General features: G+C 42.0%; 1 protein-coding gene across 3 annotated transcripts in view; it reads right to left on the reverse strand.

Annotated features, from left to right (window-relative positions):
- Positions 1-24,819, reverse strand: part of HECW1 (HECT, C2 and WW domain containing E3 ubiquitin protein ligase 1) — a 492,408-nt gene that overhangs the window by 55,025 nt on the left and 412,564 nt on the right. For all 3 annotated transcript variants that reach the window (XM_042248727.2, XM_060415079.1, XM_042248728.2), the window contains 7 exons: positions 19,523-19,628; positions 18,572-18,668; positions 11,888-11,971; positions 11,383-11,492; positions 7,059-7,179; positions 6,141-6,254; positions 4,941-5,093 (listed from right to left, as the gene is read on the reverse strand). In XM_042248727.2, the coding sequence (XP_042104661.1) occupies positions 4,941-5,093; positions 6,141-6,254; positions 7,059-7,179; positions 11,383-11,492; positions 11,888-11,971; positions 18,572-18,668; positions 19,523-19,628 (785 nt within the window). The remainder of the gene's footprint in view (positions 1-4,940; positions 5,094-6,140; positions 6,255-7,058; positions 7,180-11,382; positions 11,493-11,887; positions 11,972-18,571; positions 18,669-19,522; positions 19,629-24,819) is intronic.

The following is a 24,819-nucleotide window of genomic DNA, read 5'->3' on the forward strand; positions in this document are numbered from 1 at the left end:
GAGCAGGTCTTCACTGGAGCACCTCCATTCCTGTCCTACTCCTCCCAAGCTGGGGCACTCTGGCCACTCATTCTCAGCTTCCCCCAGGGACCTGGGGCCCTGGCCACCCTGGACCCATCAGTATCCTCCACCTCTGCGAGCTCCCATCTCCTCTTCTCCTCCCTCCTCCCGGGCCAGTCTGCCTGTGATGTTGTTGCTGTTCAGTTGCTCAGTCGTGTCCGGCTCTTTGTGGCACCATGGACTGCAGCACGCCAGGCTTCCCTGTCCTTCACCAACTCCCGGAGCTTGCTCAGACTCATGTCTGTTGAGTCAGTGATGTCATCCAACCATCTCATCCCCTGTGGTCCCCTTCTCCTCCTGCCCTCAGTCTTCCCCAGCATCAAGGTCTTTTCCAATGAGTCAGATCTTAGCATCAGGTGGCCAAAGTATTGGAGCTTCAGCTTTAGCATCAGTCCTTCCAATGAATATTCAGGATTGATTTCCTTTAGGATGGACTGGTTTGATCTCCTTGCAGTCCAGGGGACACTCAAGAGTCTTCTCCAACACCACAGTTCAAAAACATCAATTCTTCAATGCTCAGCCTTCTTTACATCAAACTCTCACATCCATACATGACAACTATAAAAACATAGCTTTGACTATACAGACCTTTGTCAGCAATGTAATGTCTCTGCTTTTTAATGTGCTGTCTATGTTTGTCATAGCTTTTCTTCCAAGGAGCAAGCGTCTTTTAATTTCATGACTGTGTTAGTATTTCCCAATCTCAGTTTCCAGCCCAGATTTCCAGGGCAATATTCTAGGTATTTACTAATATACCCACCTGCTTATAATGGAACCTGCAATTTCTACCTGTCAAAGCGTGAATTCCTCCTCTTTCCTCTAAGTATTGTCTATTTCATGTAATTCTCATCACAGTGAACATCCCAAACTGTCCCATGATGCAACCACAAACCTTGGACTTTTTCTATATTTCTCTCTCCCTCCCACCTCAACAGTCAAACAGTAAAACAACTAGCTGAGTCTCTTCTCCCTCTGAGACGTTCTTAAGGTTAGTTCCCTCCTTTCTCAGACCCTACCTCTGCCTCAGTTTGAATTCTATTTCTCCCTGTGAAGTACCAACCGCTCTGGAGCTGGTCTCAGCTCTTTCCAGCCTTTTGTCCTTAAAATTTTCCCTGCGCTATGGCAAGATTTACTTTTTAAAAACACAAACCCAGTGACAGTATTCTCTTTATGTGATGAGACCATCTGCCTCTCTCTTTGTCTCCAGCCTCATTCCCACAACCCCCAAAGCCATTTTCTGTTCTGATCTGTCTACACTGCTTGCCAAAGGCTCCATTTCCTCTCACACCTTTCAATTCTTGTTTCCAATATTGGCTCCCCAAAACACTTTTCTCCTCTGCTCTGTTGATTCTTCTACTCAACTATCAGTAAAGACTGGCACATATATCCACTCCTTTTCATAAAAAAAAAAAAAATAGCAAAAAAAAAAAAAAGAAAAAGACAGCACAATTATTCCCTTTTTATGAGATTCCCTGGTTTTATTCCCCACGGCACCATCCCCTACCTTGGGCTGAGTGAGACACTTTCCTTCATGATTTCATACAATTTCCAGGCTTATATATGTATCTCAGACTTACACACACACATGTATTATATATGTATAACTTGGCATTTAAGATACTATAGTGGAATTACAGATTTACTCATGTGCTCTCTCCCTTTGAGGGAAGAAATCTCGTTCACTTCACTTCTGTATTTGCCCAACACACAGCATGTACTTGATTTACAATTGTCAGTTAATGAATGTATCCCCACAATACCCAGCAAAGTCCTATATGCTGTAATGTTTGTGAAAGCATTTCCTCAGTGACTGCTAACTCTAATTCATGACCTCTAAGACACCACCTTAAATTTCATGCACATAGACTGAGAGAATTGGGGGATTATATGAAGTATAATCTGCATACCTATATAGTCTTTAAAATATTATTTATTGATTTATTTATTTTTGGCTGTGCTGGGTCTCCATTGATGCGTGTGGGCTTTTTCTAGTTGTGAGTGGGGGCTGCTCTCTAGTTGTGCTGTGAGCATTTCTCATTGTGGTGGCTTCTCTTGTGGCAAAACAATGAGCTCTGGCTGCGCAGGCTTCAGTAGTTGCAGCACACGGGCCCAGCAGTTGCGGTTTGTGGGCTCTACAGCTCTTGGGCTGCAGTAGTTTTGTGCATAGGCTTAGTTGCCCTGAGGCATGTGGAATCTTCCCAGACCAAGGATCAAACCTGTGTACCCTGCATGAGCAGGAGGATTCTTAACCACTGGACCCAGGGAAGTCCCACATATATTCTTGTTTCATGGGGGTATGGTACTCTCCACTGTCGGAGTGAACCCTACCGGAATGTGACTAAGTTAGAGCTGGTCTTCAATTCTTAGCCCTAAATCTTATCTGTAGTGACTTGCTGCTCTGCCCACACCACTAGGGGTGTTTCTGCCTCCCAAGCTACATCATCCACTTATTTGATAAGTTACATGAAAAGGAATAACAAAGGCAAAAAGCAACAAAAAAGCAACAACATTTGCTTCTTCACTTGTGCCAAACACTTGAAACACATCCCCTGAGCAGGCACATGCCTTGCTCATCTCAAAAGCTGACTCATACACATCAGTGAAGTTAGATCACTCCTTCACATCACACACAAAAATAAACTCAAAATGGCTTGAAGACGCAAATATAACACTTGACACTATAAAACTCCTAAAAGAGAACACAGGCAAAACATTCTCTAACATAAATTGGCCAATGTTTTCTTATGTCAGTCTCCCAAGGCAAGATAAATAAAAGGAAAAATAAACAAATGGGACCTAATCAAACTTACAAGCTTTTGCACAGCAAAGGAAACCATAAACAAAACAAAAGACAATCTATGGATTAGGAGAAAATATTTGCAAATGATGCGGCTAATAAGGGCTTAATTTCCAAAATGTACAAATAGCTCATACAACTCAATAACAAAAAGCAAACAATGCAATAAAAAAATGGGCAGAAGATCTCGAGAGACATTTCTCCAAAGAAGACATACAGATGGCCAGTAAGCACGTGAAAGGATGCTTAGCATTGATAAGTATTATAGAAATGCAAGTCAAAACTACAATGAGATACTACCTTACACAGATCAGAATGGCCATCATTTTAAAGTCTACAAATAATAAATGCTGGAGGGAGTGTGGTGAAAAGCGAATCCTCCTACACTGTTGGTGGGAATGCAAATTGATGCAACCACTATGGAGAACAGTATGGAGGTTCCTCAAAATACTAAAAATAGAGTTACCATATGATCCAGCAACCCCATGCCTGGGCATATATCCGGACAAAAGAATAATTCAAAAAGATATATGTACCCTTATGTTCGAAAAGATACATGAATCCTTATGTTCATAGCCACACTATTTACAATCGCCATTACGTGGAAACAACCTAAATGTCCATCAAGAGGTGAACGGATAAAGAAGATGGGGTGTGTACACAATGGAATACTCCTCAGCCACAAAAGGAAAGAAAGAAGGCCATTTGCAGCAACCTGGATGGACCTAGAGAGTATCACGCTAAATGAAGCAAGTCAGAAAGAGAAAGACAAATACCATATGATATCACTTAAATGGAGAATCTAAAATACAACACAAATGAACTTATCTTTGAAACAGAAACAGACTCAGACATAAGAGAACAGACTTAATGGTTGCCAAGTGGGAGAGCAGGGGAGGAGGGATGGGTTGGGAAGCTGGGATTAGCAGATGCAAACTATTATATATAGAATGGATAAACAACAAGGTCTTATTATATTGCACAGGGAACTATATTCAATATCCCAAGATAAACCATAATGGAAAAGAATATGAAAAAAATATATAAACATGTATAACTGAATCACTTTATTGTAAAGTAGACATTAACACAACATTCTAAATCAATTATACTTCAATAAAATAAACTTTAAAAAAATTAAAGAAAAAGAAGAACTCAGAGGTGAGAGTGGAGAGAGAAGTTGTGGGCTGTAGCTGGCAGCCTTAGCAGAGGTGGGTTGTTCTGATACTATGAAATCAAATTATGGGGATTTGGGCTGTAAGCCCAGTGGCCAGGTGTTACCCCAGAAGCTCCCTTCACCAGCAGCCCCATGACACATCACCAGTAAGTTATGTCAGATAAGAACCATGTCAGCAGTTTCCAGGACTCATTTCCCTCCTGATGACAGGAGCTCCTGCAGTGAAATCAGGGGTACTTTTCAAGTCATGTGCTGGGGTGACAAAACAGGAGAATGCATGCATCCTAGTTGTCCCATGCAGTTTTCTGGAGATTTCCACCCATATCTGAGGTATCTCAGCTACAGAAGTGCACAGAATTGACCAATACTCATCTTCTTACTCATTTCAGTAAGTGGTAATTGCCTCAAGATGAGAGGACCAAAGACATGTTGCACTTTTAAGTCAGAAGGATGCTGAGAGATCATCTAACCTAACAGCCTTATTTTAAAGCAAGATGCAGAAGCTGATGGCCACAGTGCAAAAGCCATCAGTCCAAGATCAGAGAATCTCAAACACATGAATACCTTCAAGAACCCCTCCCTGGGAACGCTTCGGATTTTAGGAGAATTATCAACACTCAGGACCTGTATCTACTTACCTCAGTGTTTCTTCAGAAGAAAAACTGTAGTATCTTACATCAATGTGCAGTTGATAGGAAATTTGCAGCATCTTTAGTGATTCATTTTGTATTCTGGGTGGAACCTAGCAGAGAATTTTGCTTCCAGTGCTTTGTCGTTTACTCTCATCACCCCTCATGACATCGGGCCACTGCTTCAAACACAATGATCCTCAAGGAATACCATTGACTTCTGACTGAGAAAGACCAGAACTTTCCAAGATGAGAAAATGAAAATTCCAGCTCTTACCATTCAAGATGGTTTTCTACAAAGGCAGACATGGGGCTGATCTGCACGGTGTAGGTGTCATTGGCAGAGTACTCGAAGAGTCCGTAGTAGGGGTTAAAGAGCTCCTGAGACAGAAGGAAGAAGAATTCTCTCGAAGGACCGCTGTAGTCCAGGCTGCAAAGGAAGCAGAGGTCCAGGAAGCTCATTACATGAGGGAGGTGGGGGACCTGTCTCTATGCAGGACCTGGCTTGCCCTTTCAGACTCCGTGCTGGGAAAGTAGAGGGCAGCCTCTGCTCTTTACAATGGATCCCAAGGGAAGTCTAATTTGCTGAAGAAAATGAAGATGCAGTGATTGGTTTGAGGATGATGTTCTTAAACATTTATGGCAGTGTTCCTTAAACTTCTTCCTCAATTATATCACATCTATTGGATAAAACACACAGCTGGTCTACAGCTGGACTTTGCCATGGGAGACAGAAAAGAATTTCCTGTGATGGTGCATGTGCATGAATTGAAAATACTTTCTGCTAAGTTGATCCTGCTATGCCCTCCTGGGTGGGCTTGCTTTCCACGGTTGAGATGGTTTGCTATGAAATCACTGAAAGTACATGAAAAATTTGGTAAGCAGTCAATATATGTGCTTCCCTGGAGGCTCAGTCATTAAAGAATCTGCCCGCAAGGCTGGAGACCAGAGGACCTGGGTTTGACCCCTGGGTTGGGAAAATCCCCTGGAGCAGGAAACGGCAACCCACTCTAATATTCTTGCCTGGTAAACCCCATGCTAGAGGAGCCTGGCAGGCTACATCCATGGGGTTGCGAGACTTAGCAACTCAACCACTACCACCACCACCAGTCATACATGTGCACTCTTGGGGGAGAGTCCTTTGATCAGATACTCAGAGGGGTGGGTACACCAAGGGGAGGCCTTTCAGGGTATAAACTGAAAAGGTAAAGATCTAGTAGACTGGTCTATATTTTGGGCTTATACTTTGACCACGTGACCTCAGATTCTAGAACATGCCAATCATCTTAGGCTTTTGGAGAACATGAAATTCAAAGATTGGCAACACCTGGAGAGAAAGGTCTCCTGGGAGGATATGACCAGAACCACCCTGGGGCAAAGGCTTAGAGCCACCCTGCTCCCTGAGGAAAATTGCTCAAGACCTGGGGGCTCTGTCTACCCACACTGAGGTGTCTGCATGAAAGTGCTGGCGGCTCACCCCTCCTCTCCAACAAAGGTGATGTAGAGCTTGTTTCGCTGGAGCTCCTTCCGGGAATAGGCCATCACCTGATTGAAGGTTCCCTCCAACAGGTGGTCTCGACGAATGATGAGCCTAGAAATGAGAAGCCATGTGGGCGGGCAGCCGGCGCTTGGGCTCCAATGTTGGGGAGTGTTCTAGGTGAGATGTGGGGGCCCAGGTTGACAGTCTCATTCCCTAGACTCCTCATCAAGGTACAGATTCCATCAGTTCAACCACGGACTTACTCTGACACTCTTTTCAAAATGATAAAAGCACCAGGACAACACATACCAGTTCATAATGGGACACATTCCATCCATATTATACTATCGTCATTTTATATATATATATATATATGTATATATATATATATATATATATACACACACACACACACATATACACACATATATAATCAATTCTAAGAAGAATCTCTTAAGCTGAATTCTTAAATTTGGGTTTAGCTTTTCAAGACGAAAATAGTAATCACAGAGCAGGGAGAAACAACTTCTTACTTAGATCCCCAAATCAAAGCTTTTTGACTAATGAGTAGTTAAATTTGTCCCAAAAATATGTAAAGGGAAACATAAGAGTTTTTATTTAGTTCAAGTTTCCTTCTTTTCTGAGAAGGCCTGATTTTATACATGGTTTTGTCTGAAATCTACCCTTCTTCCTCTCTCTCCTTCCCTTCTCTTCCTGCCTCCCTTCCAATTTCTTAACCTCCTTTCTTCTTTCCAACTTCCTTTTTCTCTCCTCAATTCTATGACCATGACTGATGTCATACCATGGTATCCGATTTCCAGACAAATATTACCAAGTTATAGAGGAGAAAACGATAGAAACGTCTTGCAACTGAATTCAGTGCCAAGGTCAGTGGAGCTCAATTAAATCACTCACTTAATTTTCCCTGGTCCCTGACCAAATCCTTTGGCTTCCAGTTTCCGGTAGAAATTGCGGAGCTTGGCCTCAAAGTCTCTCCTGTAGGGTGAAGGGGCTCTTGCACTGGCTCTCTGTAAACCTGCAGAGAGAAGCACATACGCTGAAGGTCATCACTTTTTACTGAAGAACAAATATGCAGAGAGCAGTGGCAGTGGGAGGACCCACCAGAGGCACGATCCTTCAGGAAGTTTCCCTATCACTCCCTCAGTCACTTTGATAATACCAGAAATAATACGATGCAGAGAAAAATAAATTCTGATGACAATAAATACTTATATCTTACACTGCATTTCAAATTGTATCTCTCTTCAAAATACCTGGATGAGTATATTTCTTGGCTTAATTTACTTCAATATTCGAAAATGACATAAATCAAATTAGGCTCTTATAAGTTGCTATAAGTGAATGCAACTACAATGGAGCAACCAAGATTGTAATATATGTGTATATTGTACTTCTCTAACTATATTGACCTTGATGCTTATATAAACATACCTGTCCACTAGAGCACAGAGTATCTAGGGGTTTATATTAGATTATCATGTACCATAAAAGCAAAATTATTAAGAATAGTAATTCCTTACTCTTTATAGAAGGAACTTTTTTATCATTTAGAATGCTTTATAAATGCTTTATTATCTTTATACACCTTTCAGTGAAAAAAGGACTGGAAAAGATAATATTCCTTCGCAAGTTTCCCAGATGGCTAGGATCACAGTTTGCTCTTGCAACAACAAATGTTTAGTTTATGTTCCAGATATTGAATTTATAATCTGGAGAAGACTGACACCATCAAACTCACAGAAATGAGAATATAATTACAGGTTGAGACGATTGCTACCCATAAAGGAAGAGAACTCAGTTCTCTGAGATCACAGGACACTCTAGCCAAGTTCGGGAAGGCTTCCCTGGGAAACATGTGAAGAATAAGGAGGCATGAATTAGACTGACTGAGTTAGGAAAGGCTTCTGTTTAGCTAAGAGAAGAGATGAGCTGGGAGAAGATTCTAGGTAGAGCACCAGCATGTGCAAAGGTACTGAGGCAGGGTGGAGAGCTCCAGATAAACTGGAGCATTGGGAATGAGGACCAGAACGATGTAAAACAAAGCTTGGGAGGGGGGCAGGAGACAGGTCAAATAGGATAAGGTATTTTTTAAAAATAATTAAACGATTTTGTTTAACGTTAAACACAACAGAAAGTTAGCGTGTAGGGGCTGAGATGACACATCTGGAGTTATAGAAACCTCAGTCTTTCTGCAGCAGAGAGAGAAAACCAGAGAGGTCCAGAATGGATTTGGCCCACCTAAACTGGACTAGGGTGGTGTCAGTGGAGATGAGAATAGGATATATTGGAGATGTGTTTAGGGGGCAATGAACTGGATATAGGTAGTAAGTAAAGGTGAGTTTCAGACATTATAATGGAATGGACTTTGGTGACATTCACTGAGATGGGGACAAATGGAAGAAGCACAAATTTGTGGGGAGATCACAAGCTTGGTATTTGATGGTGATACCTTTGACTATTTGATTGGAAAGAGACATAGTTTGAAAGAGAGGAGAATAAAACCTGGCACTGAGTCTTGAGGATGGTAGGAAGGGAAGGATGAGTCTGCAGAGGTGGCCAAAGACATAGGTGAAATGCCTACAGTGGTGTCACCGAAGCCAACTGAAGAGGTGACTTATGAGAAGGAACCAGGCCACCATTTGAACAGGAAAGTGTCTTTACTGAAATGCCAGGTTTCAGAATGTAGGTAAAACTAGAATACCAGTCTGCAGGTGCAAGTATAATTTTCTTCTAGCAGATGTCAGTGTATTTTACAAGATGACTTTCTCACTGCTGGTACTACCACTATGCCTGTGGTCACTACTATGTATTTCTTTAATAATTTATGCTTCATGAAGTGCTTTGGCATGCATGAGCCACTATCTCTGTTGCCTCAGGTAAAAGTCATAAAGGTCTAGAAATGTGGGAATTGTAAAAGTTAGCATCAAATATGTGGATTACACACTCTGAGATCCTGTGATCAAAGCTAGGAGAGTAAAGAATTAAGGACTTTGATACATAAATTGGATGATTGTTTGAATTCATGGTGTCAGTAATGTCTGACACCAGACAGCTATTAGGAATGCTGATTCCTTTTAAAAAAAGCTTACCCAAATAATTCTCATTTAGTGAATAACTCTTTATACTCCCTTAGTTTTTCTATTTGCAAGATGGTATCTTCAGCATGTAATGATGTCGAAACCATACTCTAGTGTCGGAAGTTTGGACCAAAGTGTAGACATGTTGGGGCTTGCCAGGTGGCTCTGTGGTAAAGAATCCACCTGCCAATGCAGGAGACCTAAGAGACATGGGTTTGATCCCTGGGTCAGGAAGATCCCCTAAAGGAGGGCATGACAACCCACTTCAGTATTCTTATCTAGAGAATTTCATGGACAGAGGAAACTGGCTGGCTACAGTCCATGAGGTTGCAAAGTCAGACACGACTTAGAATGCATGCACATAGACACATTATCAGACTGGGACCAAACATCATGCAGACACACAAGTCCCCTAAATGGGAATGCTCTGCTCTCCAGAAGTAAGTCATCCTTTGCACACCAGAAACAGCTGATTGTACTGATGCTGCCTCTGACAAAGCTCCCGGTCCTCTCTTTCCCAAGCATGTCATCTTAGTTATATTGTATGTCAGAGGAAGCACTCACAGAACATTTCCTCAACAATGCCACTGATACACTTGTGGAGGAAAGGATAACAAAGAGAAACTGACTTAAAAACATTTTAGGATTAGCAAAACTACCTCTGGGAGATAGTTCTGAATGACACGATGGGGGTGCACCAAACAAAAAGGTATTCCAGTTTTAAGAACTGACTCCTTGGAAAAGACCCTGATGCTTGGAAAGACTGAAGCAGGAGGAGAAGGGGATGACAGAGGATGAGATGGTTGGATGGCATCACCGACTTGATGGATGTGAGTCTGAGTAAACTCTAGGAGTTGGTGATGGACAGGGAAGCCTGGCATGCTGCAGTCCCTGGGTTCACAAAGAGTCGGACTTGACTGAGCAATTGAACTGAACTGAGATATTCTAGACCTATGGCAGTACTGAGTGACACCAGCTGAGTGAGACATCCCTTCTGGGGGACAGAGCGTATTGCTAAATTTGGTTTCTCTTCTCCATTTCCCCACTGGCTTCAAAAGCAAAGTTTGAACTCTGACTTTAGAGGTTATGAGATAGGACGTTACTAGATTTTTCGAAACTAATATCCTTTACTAAATTTTAAAGTTATAAAAATAAATTTGAGTTTACCACAAACATCCATGACAACATGATACTGCAAATCAAGACAATAGGGGAAAATCTTTCAATATCTGGATCTTGTTTGGGAGTATTAATTTGTTTTAAGCTAATTATCTTGATGAACCCAGGAAATAATAGTTTCTCTTTTTGCTAAACAGTTCAATATACACTTCCTCATTTGGAATGGAAAATACCCACAAACAGTATCATGAGTAAATTCATTCTATGAAAACTTCAGGGGAACGATTTCATACCATTTTAAAAAATTCTTAGACATCTTCATGGGGGTATAAAGGTGGTCCCTAGTTAGTATGGAACCTAGCAACTCCTTTACAACTTAACAAAAAAATACTCAAATTGGTAGCTAGTAACATTCTGACTCATAAGGCCAAATGTCCTAGAAAGAGCTCTTCCCTTTTAAATGCTTTGAGAATATGCTTCAGAAAAATACAGCAATTTAGAGCAGGGGCCCACAGACTTTGTTGGTAAAGAGCCAGACAGCAAATATTTTAGATGCTGGGGGTCCTATGGTGTCTGTCACTACTACTCACCTCTGCTATTTGTAGCATGAAAGTTGCCACAAATAATATACAAACATTCATGTCAATGTATGGCAAAAACCACCATAATACTGTAAAGTAATTGGCCTCCAATTAAAATAAATAAGTTAATTTAAATAAGAAAAAAATATATAAACAGGTGTCACCGGGTTCCAGTAAATCTTATTGATAGACAATGAAACATGAATTTCATTATAATTTTCACATCATGAAATATTAGTTTTACAATAGATGTTTCCAAATCATTAAAAAATGCAAACATGTAATAGCTTGGGGGCATTACTAAAACAGGTGGCAATGTGTCAACACCCAACTTAGTGTGTGGACGATCAGAAAACTGAGATGAAATAAGGGAGAGGGGGCAGCTTCATCCAGTGGAAACATGCCACTAGCAGGAGGCAGAGAGCCAAAACCTCACGTTACCTGGGGAGTTCTGAGGTGAGGAGCAGGGTGAGCAGCGGGGAGAGAAGCTGTACCCAGGGTGGAAGGCGGCCTGGAGGGGGACATAGGACATAATCTCTTCCTCAAAGAGACTGCAAAGTAGAAAAAAAAATTGTTAGTTCTCTGTCTATGAGAGAATGTTCACGAACTGCTGTAAGAGCAGGTACAATTCTCACGGGACAGTAAAAGCACTTAGATTCACTTAGATGGGCACATCCTCGCATGCAAACTCTGCCTATTATTTTAAACCTTAATTAGTCCTACAACAAGGTCTCCATCAAGGACCACATGTAGCTTAGATACCCTAGTCGTACATGTAAAGAAGGAAATGAACAGCAGGTGTAAGAGCAGATGCCCTACTTTGGTCACAGCCACTAGAATCCTCTAGAACAAACAATGGGTGTTTTAGTCCAGGCTGTCGTGGAGAACCACCCAGAGCAGTTTCTCCAGTTGCTTTTCCAGAATTGTTTCAGGCTCAGCCCCTTACCTCAGCAAAATGACGAGATCTGCATCACAGGACAACTTTTCAAGCCCATGATTACCCTCAGTCCGAATGTAATGGATTTTCTCCCTAGGATAAATGTGGGAAAGAAAAGAATTACGCACTAACATAAGAGCTAAGGAATGAATCCCTTTCCAACCCCCTTTTCACCTTCAGTAGGGCTGAACAGTGATGTTCTAATGTCCAGAGTATTTTGAGGTAGGTTAGGTTCGTATTATCAGAGAAGGCAATGGCACCCCACTCCAGTACTCTTGCCTGGAAAATCCCATGGGCGGAGGAGCCTGGTAGGCTGCAGTCCATGGGGTCGCTAACAGTCAGATACGACTGAGCGACTTCACTTTCATGCATTGAAGAAGGAAATGGCAACCCATTCCAGTGTTCTTGCCTGGAGAATCCCAGGGACGGGGGAGCCTGGTGGGCTGCCGTCTATGGGGTCGCACAGAGTCGGACACAACTGAAGCGACTGAGCAGCAGCAGCAGCAGGTTCATATTATAGGTTCCCAGGATGCTCGTCTAGGAACTGTTTTTCTCAGACTCGCATGGGGGGAGAAGCTGAGGAGCACAAACAAGCTGAGGTCCTTAGAGAGGCACACAGTTGGGAGTGGAGCTGGGAAGGGCCCCTGCAGGCTCATGGTATTTTAGAAGCCATGGGAGCAAAGAGGCAGGGGACGTCTCTTTTTTTTTTTTGGGGGGGGGGGGACGTCTCTTGAGAAACTTTCTGCCTGATGGAAAATGAATTATGTCCATACTGAGTCCAGAGAGGGTCCAGCCCCAGAATACAGGAGAACCTCCCACGTCAGTCCAAGCACAGGCATCAGTTTGTCTCTGTTTAATTACAACACATGCATTCTGACATTTTTACAACCTTCAACTCCAATCTGGCAGTTATTCCAGTAAGTCTATAGATAAATAAGATTTTTCCTTTTGATCAAATAAACTTTGTAATGTGTTTTTCTAACATTCAAATATTCAAAAATTTCAAACACTATGGCCAACAATCACCCCTTATAATCATGCTTCAAAGAAGTTAGATGTTTTTTTCTCTTTCTTGAAGAGATACAGCAGAAATCTGGGAAGACTTAAGGACTGATATTTTATTAGTTTCACTTTTTTTGCTTAAATTTTGGAGATCCTTTTAGAGTCACATGTACTTGTAAGAAATTAATAAAGAGTGATCTGATATACCTTTTAATCAGTTTCCTCTAATGGATGATTAAAAAAAGATTAATAAAAATACTGCAGATATTTTTTCTCTCTCTGATTATAATGATGTGAATCCAAATCTTCATCATAATTTGCTTGCTTTCAGGTAAAATATAATAAAATTGACCTTTTGGTGTGCGTATTTTTAAGGAGACAAGAGAAACTTTTTGGCTTCAACAAAGATACACAAAATAGAATTAAACAGAGAAACACACCGTGGTCCAACCTGTCAGTATAGATAGAGTACTGTTGTGGTAAATGTTATTTCCAAAACCCAGGGGTACTCATAGTAGCTTCTCTGACAGGCGATTTGGAAATTGGACCAGGTGAGAGCCCGGCCAGGGGTGTGAGAACCACGCCTCCTCCAGCAGCTGCTTCTCCTTCTGTGTCTCTGTGTCCATGACTTCATGAGCCCGAGTGCTGTCCTCAAATCCTGATACCGCCTAATAGCCCTCTTCTCTGGAGGACTCTTGTGGACCCTGCTCCTCTGGTTTACTGACTTCAGTCCCATGAAGGACTGTCAAATTGATGTGTTCTCCCAAAGGCAATGTCCCTGGGACAAGTCACTCTGCTACCCCAACAGACCCATACCTAGGCATGCCCCTGGTCTCCCTGCCTGGGGAAAAAGGGAGAGAACATTTTAGGGGTCACTCTTTATTCCAAGGGTTCCTGAGGAAAAGAAGTCCAAAGAGAGTCAAGTCCACGAGGGCAGCAGGGTGCCTTCCTCAGCCAGGGGAAGCGGGACCCCCTGCAGTAGCTCTACCACTGCTCCCCACACTCAAACCACATCCACATGTCAGAAACCCAAGCAGAGTCTTCTGAGAGTTTTGGACACCCTCTGTCATGTTTGTGAAAATCCCAGGCAGACCTACTAGTCTAAGGGGCCTTCAAATGCTCCTGGGTCCAGCCCAAAGGCACTGGGGCCTAGGTGTGGGGAGATCTCTGAGGGTGAGAATGCCATCTGCCTCTCCTGCCTGCCTCCTATCAAGAAAACTCCAGTGCAAAGCTCCCATCAGAGCTCTGGTCAGAGGAGCCACCTGCTTCTTTGACATCCTGACATCTTCATCTGTGGCCTCAAAGGTCTCAAAACTCAGTATCTACAATGAGATCCTTGACACCCCTCTTTCATTATCTCTGAATTCTGATCATGTCCTCCATGGCCCATAATACAATCTTTAGCTATATATTTGGCTTAAAAATATCACAACTGTCTATCATTTGTCTTTCTCAATAGATTATAAGTCCCATGAGATCAATGTCTGATTTGCTTCACTACTGGGTATGAAGCCCTAGTGCTATCTTGATTCAGAATACCTGCCCAATAAAAACACTCGTTGAAGAAAGAAAGAAAGAATGAGGACAGCTACCACTCTATCTTCCCTCTTCCTGTGTGGTTTCCTTACGATTCACTTCTGTCTGCTGAATTCGGTTTTCTGAGAACTCATCCTCTGTCATCTAACCCAGCAACTGGCTTTGTGAATCCAGAACAGTGGGTCCACGTCTCCCTGAGACTAGCAATGACCAAACAGGGATCATGGGTCCTCCGTGAGGACCACGGAGGAAGCAGTAAGAGAGGAGGTTTTGCTTTTAACTCGTGGACCTTTAAAATCAAGTTAACTCACCCTCACACCACAGCTAGGGGCAGGCCAAGGCCCAGTCACGGTGAGCAGAGCCCTGTGTTTTGGATCCTTGAAGCCTGACCCCTTGAAGAGCGGGCGTTTGCTCTCCTTCTGCCTTTTTGATTTCATGGCCAGTTTCTGATGTCACTTTGAGTTTTCAGTTTTTGAGGAGCTATTTGGGTTTCCAATCTGTACTCTACAGGTCCGTCAGGGTCCATTAACTGTTTGAAATTGTATGCAAAGATTCACATTTCTATATTTGGAAGAGTCTATAAGAGCTTTCCTCAGATTCTCAGAAGCATCCTTAACCTTAAGAAGGATATTTGTTTCTACATTAATTTCCAAGCTTTTGCTAATTCCAACATTCCCTAATTTCATGTCCCCCATATCTGGAAAAGTGTAATTGTACAATGCCACACTGCAACAGAACCTTCAAGGTTTCTTAAATTTTGTTATAATGTGACACGTTGTGTTTACTATATAAATGCTGAAACTCTTCACTTCCCTTGGGAAATATACTCCAGTCTTTATTTTCACAGAGGATTGTTTTTATTGCTTTTAAAATGATTTAAATAAGACTCTAGTGCCTTTGGGGAGCTCACATTTCTCCCAAAAGCAAGCAGCAAATTCCTTACTTAGTGGTAGAGTCAGTAAGGTAACAAATGTTCAAGAGCAATGACGTATCAGGAATTTTTCAGGTAGTACAATGCCTCTGAAATCCCTTGGCGATTCTCTTAAATTATTATGCAGTGTGAGTCAGAGAGAAGCCCATGAATTGACCAAATATGGCCCTGCCTTCCATGGCACAGTAATAAAACTTGGGCAGAGTTGAAAATAAATGGAAGTCACACTCATTCAAGATAAAGATCTTTAGTTCAGTCTGAAAGTGATCATTGTTTCCTGTCTTCATAGTAGAGGGTCAGGCTCTGACAGGAGACTGGTACAAAGACAAAGAAGATAGAGATCCTGCCCTAAGGAGCTTATGGTATTGTAGGCAGACATCAGTAGTGGCAGAATACAAGGGATAAAGGAAAATTATCTTAGAAGTACAAAAACAAATGCTAGTAAAGCAAGGCAAAAAAAATGCTAAAGTCTTCCTAGATCACTGAATCTTTGCATTTGATTTGAGCCTTTAAAATGGGCTGAAATGCCCTTAAGAGAAAAGCCATTCTAGGGGTAGGATAAAATACAGGCCCTTTGAGGGAGGTGAAAGACACCAAAAGGAAGAAAAAACCAGCCCAGGATGGAGAGTTAGATTAGAGCCTGACTTAGGGGACTATGGAAATTGTGCTTAGAAATTTTGACTTTACTATATACACAACAGGAGCCATGAGAAGTTATTGGTTTTGGGCATTATTTTGTTTGTATTGAGGGATGAAAATGGAAGCATTTGTTAATGCATTTTGAAATTCTGGAGAGAAAAGATGCAGGAGTGTCTCAACACAGTTCATCTGGTTCTTGAATTGCAAAGAATTCCACTCTTATGAGAGGGCTTACATCTTGCCTTAGCATGACCTCTGGTATAAGAAAGGTTCCGTCAAAACCTTTTTGGACAAGGAGCTCAGAGTTTCACAAGGAACTGAAGTGCTTCCCACAAAGAATTCCCCCCAAGGGCCCCATGTAAATAAGCCAATTTTATTAGCTGATGCATTTTTCACAAGTTCTCAAACTATACCCAGATTTCCACCCCCTCCCCCATGAAACTAAGGTCTTATCGTAACTGGGAGGAAGAAAAAACTGCAGAAGATCTACATGGACAGCCTCTTTCACTTGTCTCTCAAGCCCTCATAAAGTGGACATGAGTCCCAAATCATAAATCTGGCTTGAACTGCTCAGTGGCTGGGCTAGGGCAGCCACGGCAGGACTGGAAAAATGCAGGGCCGATCAGGGCCCAGCGAGGGTGAGGGGCAGCAGCCCAGCCTGAAACAAGATCCCAGCTGGCCCCCTTAATGACAGTAAGGGTAGAGTCACATATCCACCACTGCCCCTCCACCTGCTATTATGCAGCCTGTTTCCTTGAGGACTAAATTCCAGAGAGGCTTCCAGTGAGACAGGCCTGGGACTTGATCCCTTTGTGGTCATGCTGCAATGCTTGCCCCTGGACATACCTCTCCTTGAACAACAGAATAGAATGGAACTGTATGGGACTAGAAATCACTGTGTGTGTGGGCAGTTGGGACAAATTCTGGACAAAAGATGTAGAGACCAAAAAACGCAACTGCCACTTTTGAAGAGCCTGAAGCAAAAGTAGAGGGCTGGAAACAAAAGCTGGGTAACTGAGCAATGCCCTCTGCACACAGCACCAAATAAAGGGAGGTGCAAAAGGCCCAAGCCACCCCTCTGGACTGACCCCTGGATACACCCTCCCCTCCCCCTACATAAGAAACCAGTCCCCCCACACCCGGGCGAGTGAGCAAGCAAGGCGACCTGTTGCTCCTTTTTGCTCCCCTCTGCTGCAGCAGGTACCAATACGACCTTGCCTGAATTTCTTGTCTGGCCTCTAGTCAATTTCTATTGACTGGGAAAGGCCAAGAACTCTGGTGGCTAACACTGAGCTGCTCTGAGGTTCTCTGGAAGAGTGCCCTTGTGGCAGCTTGCCCTAAAGATACTCCATGGGAAGCTTTATTGAAGGGCATAGGTGACATGGGATCTAAGGAGGTAACGCTGTTTGTAGTAGCGTGAAAGTGGGTATCTGCTAAGAGATCCCTGCAAGGTCTAGCAGAGAAATGGTGAAGATAGGCCATGCAGGGAGGAGAGAAAAGAAGGGTTGGAAGAAAGTGAGGACGTAAGTGTTTAGACGTGAAGCTGAAGAAAGAGGGAGGAGTTGAGATGGGCATTTGGGAGGATGGAGGCTCTAACTCATGTAGAGTAAAACCATAGGGAAAGTAGGTGTCAATGGGTGGTGATGGATGGGAAAGAACAGTGAGTGATCCATCCTGGCAGGATTAATAAACACTTGAATAGCAAAGAGATTATTTTGAGGTGTTGGTGACTCATTGAGGAGGTCAAAGTAGAGGATTACAGTTGTCCACCAGACTCAAAAGACCACCAGACAGGAGCTGGAGTCAGAGGGGGTCACCAGCTGCCTCCCTGCCCATGTTATCTGGTCCAGAGAAGCATCTCAGTGGAGCCCACATTGTGACCTGGTTTCAGTTGAGAAGAGACTGAGGGTAGAGGACTAAGTGACATGCCTCCATCACTGGCCCCTGTGTGCTAGAGCAAGTATTCAAACTTCAAGTGAACACAGTTAACCACTGAGCATCTCTAGCTTTTGAAATGTTGGGTGGTAAACTGAAAGAGAGACATACTCTAATACCTTGGTGAGAATGTAGGATTTAACTTCAGAGGATAATTTTTTCTTTTTATCACTTTGGATAGTTTTCCCTTCCAAATGAAGTGATTCAGAGTTTCAGAGACACTCATTCAAAAATGACCCTAATGAACAAGAAGATTTAAGTAGTTAAAACACTTATGAAACTTTTTTGTTTGTTCATTTATGAATATAGTCATCTAATATCTGGTACACCTTTAAATAATTATATTCTTTAAATAAAATAATTCATGTGGTGCTTTACATAAATAATCTTTGATGAAAGTTATTTTGCTCCTTTTCTGTGCTTCCCTCCAAATCAATGGAAAGCATTTTAGCATCATGTGAATAATTGGTAAGCTGACATGATAGCTATGCAACAGAACCCCTGGATCCTTCATTTTAAGTATTTAGGTTATAATTTAAATACACGAATAAAACACATCATAAGCATCTGCCGTCTGTCCACAGAGGTTGTTCCACCTGGAAAACCAGTGGGAGAGACCTGGAATTAGAGAGTGGTAGACAAGCCCCTACCTGAGTGTGTGGTTTCTTGCCAAGCTTGGCTGGCGCTCTTGCAGCATTTCAAAAATGTTTGGCTGGCGAAGAAATGCCACAATCTTGTCGTTATATGCTGAAACAGACAAAAGCGCAAGTTGTGGTTGAGTCTCCAGCCCAGAGATGATTTCACTAATGATTGGAAAATGGCAGCTTGGCAGGGAGCATACTCATCAAAAAAATGTAAGCTCTTGGGCTTTTTTTTCTGTGACATAATAGCCTGGCTATTTTTAAATGATCAAACCCAAAGCGAACCAGATCTAAGTTAATTATCTTTAATATTGGAGGAATTTAACTCGGTGTTAACTCATCCCCCCTTGTGAACAGATGGAAGAGAATAAAATAGGTCTTTCATGAGTGGAGTTCTACTCTGCTCCTTCCAATTTCTAATTCTCCCAGAGTTATTATGGCAAATTCAAAGAAATCCTTTTCTGAGCACTTGCACTTATGACTTCTGCCACTGGTTGAATTCCCAATAGGGATAATGAAAACATCCAAATCCATGTAGACTCTTTCACCATCTTGATATAAGTGTTTTGGAAAGAGGTAGCTGAAGTTAGGAATGGAGCCTCTTCTAGCTTATCCTCATACACACGCGGGAATAGAGGTCTAAATTAGAAACTGCATCTAAAAGCAACCACATCTGTCACCTTATCTACACTATGCTATCCGGGGACCCAGCTAACAAACCACTGAATAGAATAAAAAAGGAGGGGAATGAGGGTCTGGAAGAGGGGAGAGAAAAAGAAGGGAAGAGAGAAGGACATGGTGAGGAGGAGGGAAAGGCAAGAGGGGCAAGAGGACAATGGGAACCAGGGGTAGGGGAGTAGACAATACCAGAAAGGAAACACAGAGTCCTGAATATTAAAGGAGTCACAATAAGAAAAACAAGGTGTTGGCTATCCAGGGGTTTACAAGCGTGATACATACCCAGTGGCAAGGAGTCATGCTGGTGCTGGCTTCGAATAGCAGCTACTAGGCTGTGTCCTGGCCTGGCCAGTAAAGAGGCTCCTCTGTTTCTAGAGACTTCAGAGGCCTAATTTCAAAATAAAATTGTAAGTGTTAAAAACCTCATCCATTTCGGATGATCTCTGGATACTAATTTTTCAATATGAGTGGCAAAAAGGCCCTGACATCGCCTAAATGAAAGGAAGAATGAAGTTATAATCCCAAAAGTGACGGAAAATTAACATGTTCAAAAAAAAAAGTCTCAGTAGAATGGTTGGTGTTGTGGTTTTTAAGAGTGACCTATGTCAAATGCCATGAATGGTGATCTCATTAATACATGCGATAGGCTACGAAATATTTCTCATCAGAAATATTTTAAAGGGAATATTGTCAGTAAAGAAGGTCTATCATCTTCATGTCTAAGGGGCAGCACTGAACTTCATAACCAAATGTGGCCTGGGCTGGCTGTCTTAAACAGTATTTATTATACTTGAAAGGTCATTCTTTGTTTACTCTTTTCTCTCATTTACTATACTGGTTACTCCTTATACAGTCTTTATACTCTTTACACAGTCTCATATCCTCACAAAATTTGGCAAGATAAGCATTATTCACCCCAGTTTACAAATGGGGAACTTGAGGATCAGAGAAAATAAGTTTTTCCAAACTTTTAAACTGTAAGAGATAGAACCAGAATACTAACTAACGCTTGACTGTCAAGAATTGCTTTTAGATTCTCCATACTACTAGCCTGCATCCAGTATTTTGGTTTGGGTTGGACATTTTGACAAAACTTCATGGGACACAGGATTTGCTTAGCTTAAAACTGATATTTGCAATGATTAATTAAGCTTGATTTTAAATTTTTATAAATTCCCTAGGTTCTAGAGCATGACAATGAGTTTCTACCATGATTCCATATATATTTTGATCCCAAAAGGACCCTTGCAGGGTAAGCTATCTGAACGGAGGCATCACAGATTTTCCACACTGGAGTACATTCACCAGATATATGGCGATGGGTGTAGATGACTCACTCTATGGTATGTGACAAAGAAGTCAAAATAGGCTTCAAAATATTTAAGAATTTTAAAGATGACATTGGAAGATATTCATAAAGAGCTCAAATATCCAGACGAAAAGAAGAAAGAAAATTTTCCAAGACCAGAATTCACACACACAGAATTCAGGGAAGGTGATGAGCTCCTACAGCATAAACCCCAGAAAGGTCAGGTCCATCTAAAAGTGGTCATTTGAGACTAGGCCCTGTGTGATATTGCAAGTGACAATCTTCAAGGCAGATTATGTAGGACTTCCTAATTACAGAAATGGTAACTGGGGGTTTTCCTTTAGGTTCTACTTTCGTATTTCACACAGACAAGAGTAACATCCCTCAGATAAGATGTGCTACCAGTTCACTCTCTGCTCCTCTGGAATAAGGAGGGATGCAGAGTCATCCTTTTTCTCTCCTGATCCTTCTTCTTGCCCTTGTCTCACTTGAGGGACAAGGGGGAATAGATTTTGTGCCACTCTGGCTGACTTCTCACCTTGATGCCATCGGCACCCAGCTCTCTTCAGAGGGTATAGTCAGCTACCAAGATTTAGATGCTGGAATTTCTGTAACAGCACTTTCTGGTTAAACGGTTACAATGCAAAGTAATGAAAGAAAGGTTTGCTGATGGCTGATATGCCATATTTAGTCTCATATTTTTCTCTTTCCATGAATTAATAAATATGTAAAGGCTTCCTGGGACTGAAATATCTCTCTTCCTTCCAGGGGGTTGTGTCAGTCTGCTGTAATGTGTGCTGAAAATATTTGCGATGCTATAAAGACAGGAATCTTAAAAACAGCTGAAGGCTAAGTAAGAGATGAATTACAGAAAGAAACTGGGAAAGCAGCTGGACCTGAGAATGGAACTCAAGAAGGCCTGGCTGTGCACTGAACTTTGCCTGGAGGAAAACAAGGCTTTGAAGCAGGAAGAGGCTCACTTCTCTTCTCGGGGTCGTAAGGAATGCAAGTGTTGTAGAAATGCTTTAGGGGAAAATGGTTCCTGGTTCTAAGGTTACCTGCTTACTACAAAACCAAGCCAGACTGAAAGACTGCAGAACCAGAGGAAGGTCAGCTGCTCTGAAGGCAGATGACTGGCTGAGGGTTATGCATCACCATGACTATGAGCGAGACAGAGGAAACAATACGGGGAGCGGTGAGGCTTGTGGAGTCCTGAGCCATGGCAACATCGGCTGAGGAAAAAGGAGGTGACTGTAGAGCGGTGCTGGATGGACTCCAGATGAGAGAACTGGAGGATGATAGCATTAAATAGAAATGTGCTTCTCCAATAGGGGCCAGGAATTTACAGGGATGGAAACAATTTCAGGCAGAGCTAAAAAAGACTCTAATATTCTAAGATTTCATAGAACTTGGTATGTGCTGGGATCCTTGTGGTTCAGTTGTTGTTCAGTTGCTAAGGTGTGTCCAACTCTTTGTGACCCCATGGACTGCAGCATGACCTAGGCTCTCCTCTCCTTTACTATCACTTTCGCAAATGTGGCCCCAAAGTGGTAATAAATGGTCCATCGAGGGAAGCCTGCCATCAGCTGAGTAACTAATTTGGATTTCACTGCAAACATGATGCTAACATTTGCTTTCCTAACTACTTAAAATACCTAAAAGAATGAATTTTCCATTTAAAACCAAGATTATATGACTGCCTGTAATTCCCAGAATTTGACACTTTTGGACACTTTTTGGGTCACTGAGTTTCTCAGGAAGGGGTGCATGTGTGTGCATGTGTGTGCAAGCACACGAGAGAGATATAGAAAGAGAGGGGGGGAGGGAAGAAAGGGGGAAGAAAGGAGGAAGAGGGAGGAGTAGGGTGGGGAGGGAGGGGGAGAAGGTGGGAGAGAAGGAGAAAGAGGGGCGAGGAGAGTCACACGGCCAGGGGAGGGAGGGAGAAGAGAGCCCCACATGACTGCGTTTTAGATTTCTTTTCCTTTTGATGTTGAGATAGCTTTAATCATAATTGCAAATATACAAACTTCAAACATTTAGCTCTCCAGACAAAACAGAATAGATATGCTCAAAAAATAGTTTCCAGCAACTGGAAAACAAGCTTCTCTTCTGTGTTACAATTTGGGAATGTAAACTGGTGTTTTTTTTTTTTTTTTTAAATCTGTGATTGAAAACTGCAGGTTTTAGACTGAATTTGGGTTCATCATCAGCTAATGCTGTCTCAAAAATGCTGGAGACCTGGCGATAAACAGTGCAAGTTCAGAGGAAAAGCCCAATTGATGAATTTATGTTCATCTCTAAATTCTTTTTGTATTCTAAAAGTAGATCATCAACAAAGTTTGCAGAACTATACAGAAGTAAGAGCGATCTATGAGGTTTTTCAACATATTTCTAATGGCAAAAATTGGGCAACAAACATCATGTACAAGAGAAAGGTTTGAATTAAATTATGGCAATCCATAGAATAAAGTATAGAAGAATTTTAATGGCATGGAAACTATCTACAATGTGCTATAATGGTAAAGGAAGATACAGAAGCATAGACAACACAATTCAACTGTTTACTTCATTGTGTACTAGGAATTTTCTCCGGATGGAGGGCTATACCAGCCTTTTGACATCTTTTCCATCTGTGCCTATATTTTCTACACTCGTTAGATACCACTTTAAATTCAAAAGTGTACTTTCATAGCTTATCTGAATTTTACAAACTTCCAAACAAACTTGTAGTCAAGTATAGGTTACATGGAATCAAGAGGAAAATTCCCAATTTTAAGAAGCTGTGTAAAAGTTACCCTTCCCAAAGGCCAGCTTCCTGCATGATGGCCTCTGTCATTAGAGTTGATACAATGACTTTTGTCATAAAAGCAGCTCACTGCAAAGTATGATTCATCGTGACTTCTGCTTTGAGAGTGAAAAGTCAGTTTCTCCTTCCTGTCGGACTCCTGTCCTTTACTTGAGGCAATTACTGTTAAACATTTTTATATGTACCCTTCCAGAAATGTTCTATGACTTATGACTTCTCTTACTTGACCAAGATAGGATGGTGAAAGAAACAAACATTATGTGGTCTGTTATCCTTCCTTACTGGTAATTTACATTGCAAACTGCAGTATAAACAAGCAAAGCTGACCTCCAGTGATTTCCTTATTGATAGAGACATGGGATCTTGATCTGCTCTTTTCCACTTATCCATGTCCAATTCCATCTGGACACTATGGAAGTGATAAAACCTGTTTTGTTGGCACTTAAATATATTGCAGATGGATGTGCCACTGTATTAAAAAGCATGTGAAAGAGTCAAATCATGAGCTATACTCCAGTAAAAATTAATTAAAAAAAAGTCAAAGAATGATATTTTTATGCATAGAATCCTATATTCCTCATATTAACTGCTTTCAGGAAACTGTCTCAACAGTTTTCAGGTGAGGTAAAGGCTAAAAAGACGTTGAGCAGTGCCTCTACTAATAACCTATTGTTGGGGGTTTGAAGGGAATTTTTACCATCTAGGATCTTGACTTTGTAAACCGATTTTAATTCCGTCCTTAAGTACAATGATAAAAAAAAATCAACCCCTGAACAACACTCAAGAAATGGCTCCTGAAGGTGAACAGAAAATATTGATTTCCAAAGCTGAGGTCTAAGAAACATCTAGAGTGAATTCCCTATTGCCCATGAGAGGTGACACAGAAAAATCATGGATTATGGAAATACTTCATTGATATTCCTAACTCTCATCTTTCTGACCGCTAGTTGTCATTTCTAATTGGCTCTCCTGCTGTTTCCATTTTCATCATTGACTTATATAAAGGCACACCTGCCAGACTCCCCACCTGGCTTTCCTGCTTATCTTCTCTGGGAGCCATTCATGAGACTGTGTGTCTAGCCTCACAGATGCTGAGAATCATAGAGCCGAAGGGGACTTTAGCGGCCATCCCAGTTCCCTTCTCTCTGCTTACAGATGGGGAACCTGAGTCCATGGAAAGGGAAGGAAGGTGCAATGACCCAGAGCACCTCTGCAGAGAGGCCAGAGATGGGACTTCGATCTGGTGACCCAAGTCTCAAGTCTCCCTCCTCCACACCCCTTGACTCCCTGAGGGTGTGTTGTTTCTTTGTCACCAACTTAGGGCCTCATCACCTGTATGGTCTGTGGCAGTGGCCTCTCATGGCCTTTCTCACAGCCTCCTGTGCCACAGTCCCATCTCTTCTCGGCTGTCACTGTCTCCTTTAAAAATACGAGTTTATACTGGAATGGGAGTTGAGAAATCTG

This window comes from Ovis aries, chromosome 4, assembly GCF_016772045.2.
Source record: "Ovis aries strain OAR_USU_Benz2616 breed Rambouillet chromosome 4, ARS-UI_Ramb_v3.0, whole genome shotgun sequence".
Taxonomy (NCBI): domain Eukaryota; kingdom Metazoa; phylum Chordata; class Mammalia; order Artiodactyla; family Bovidae; genus Ovis; species Ovis aries.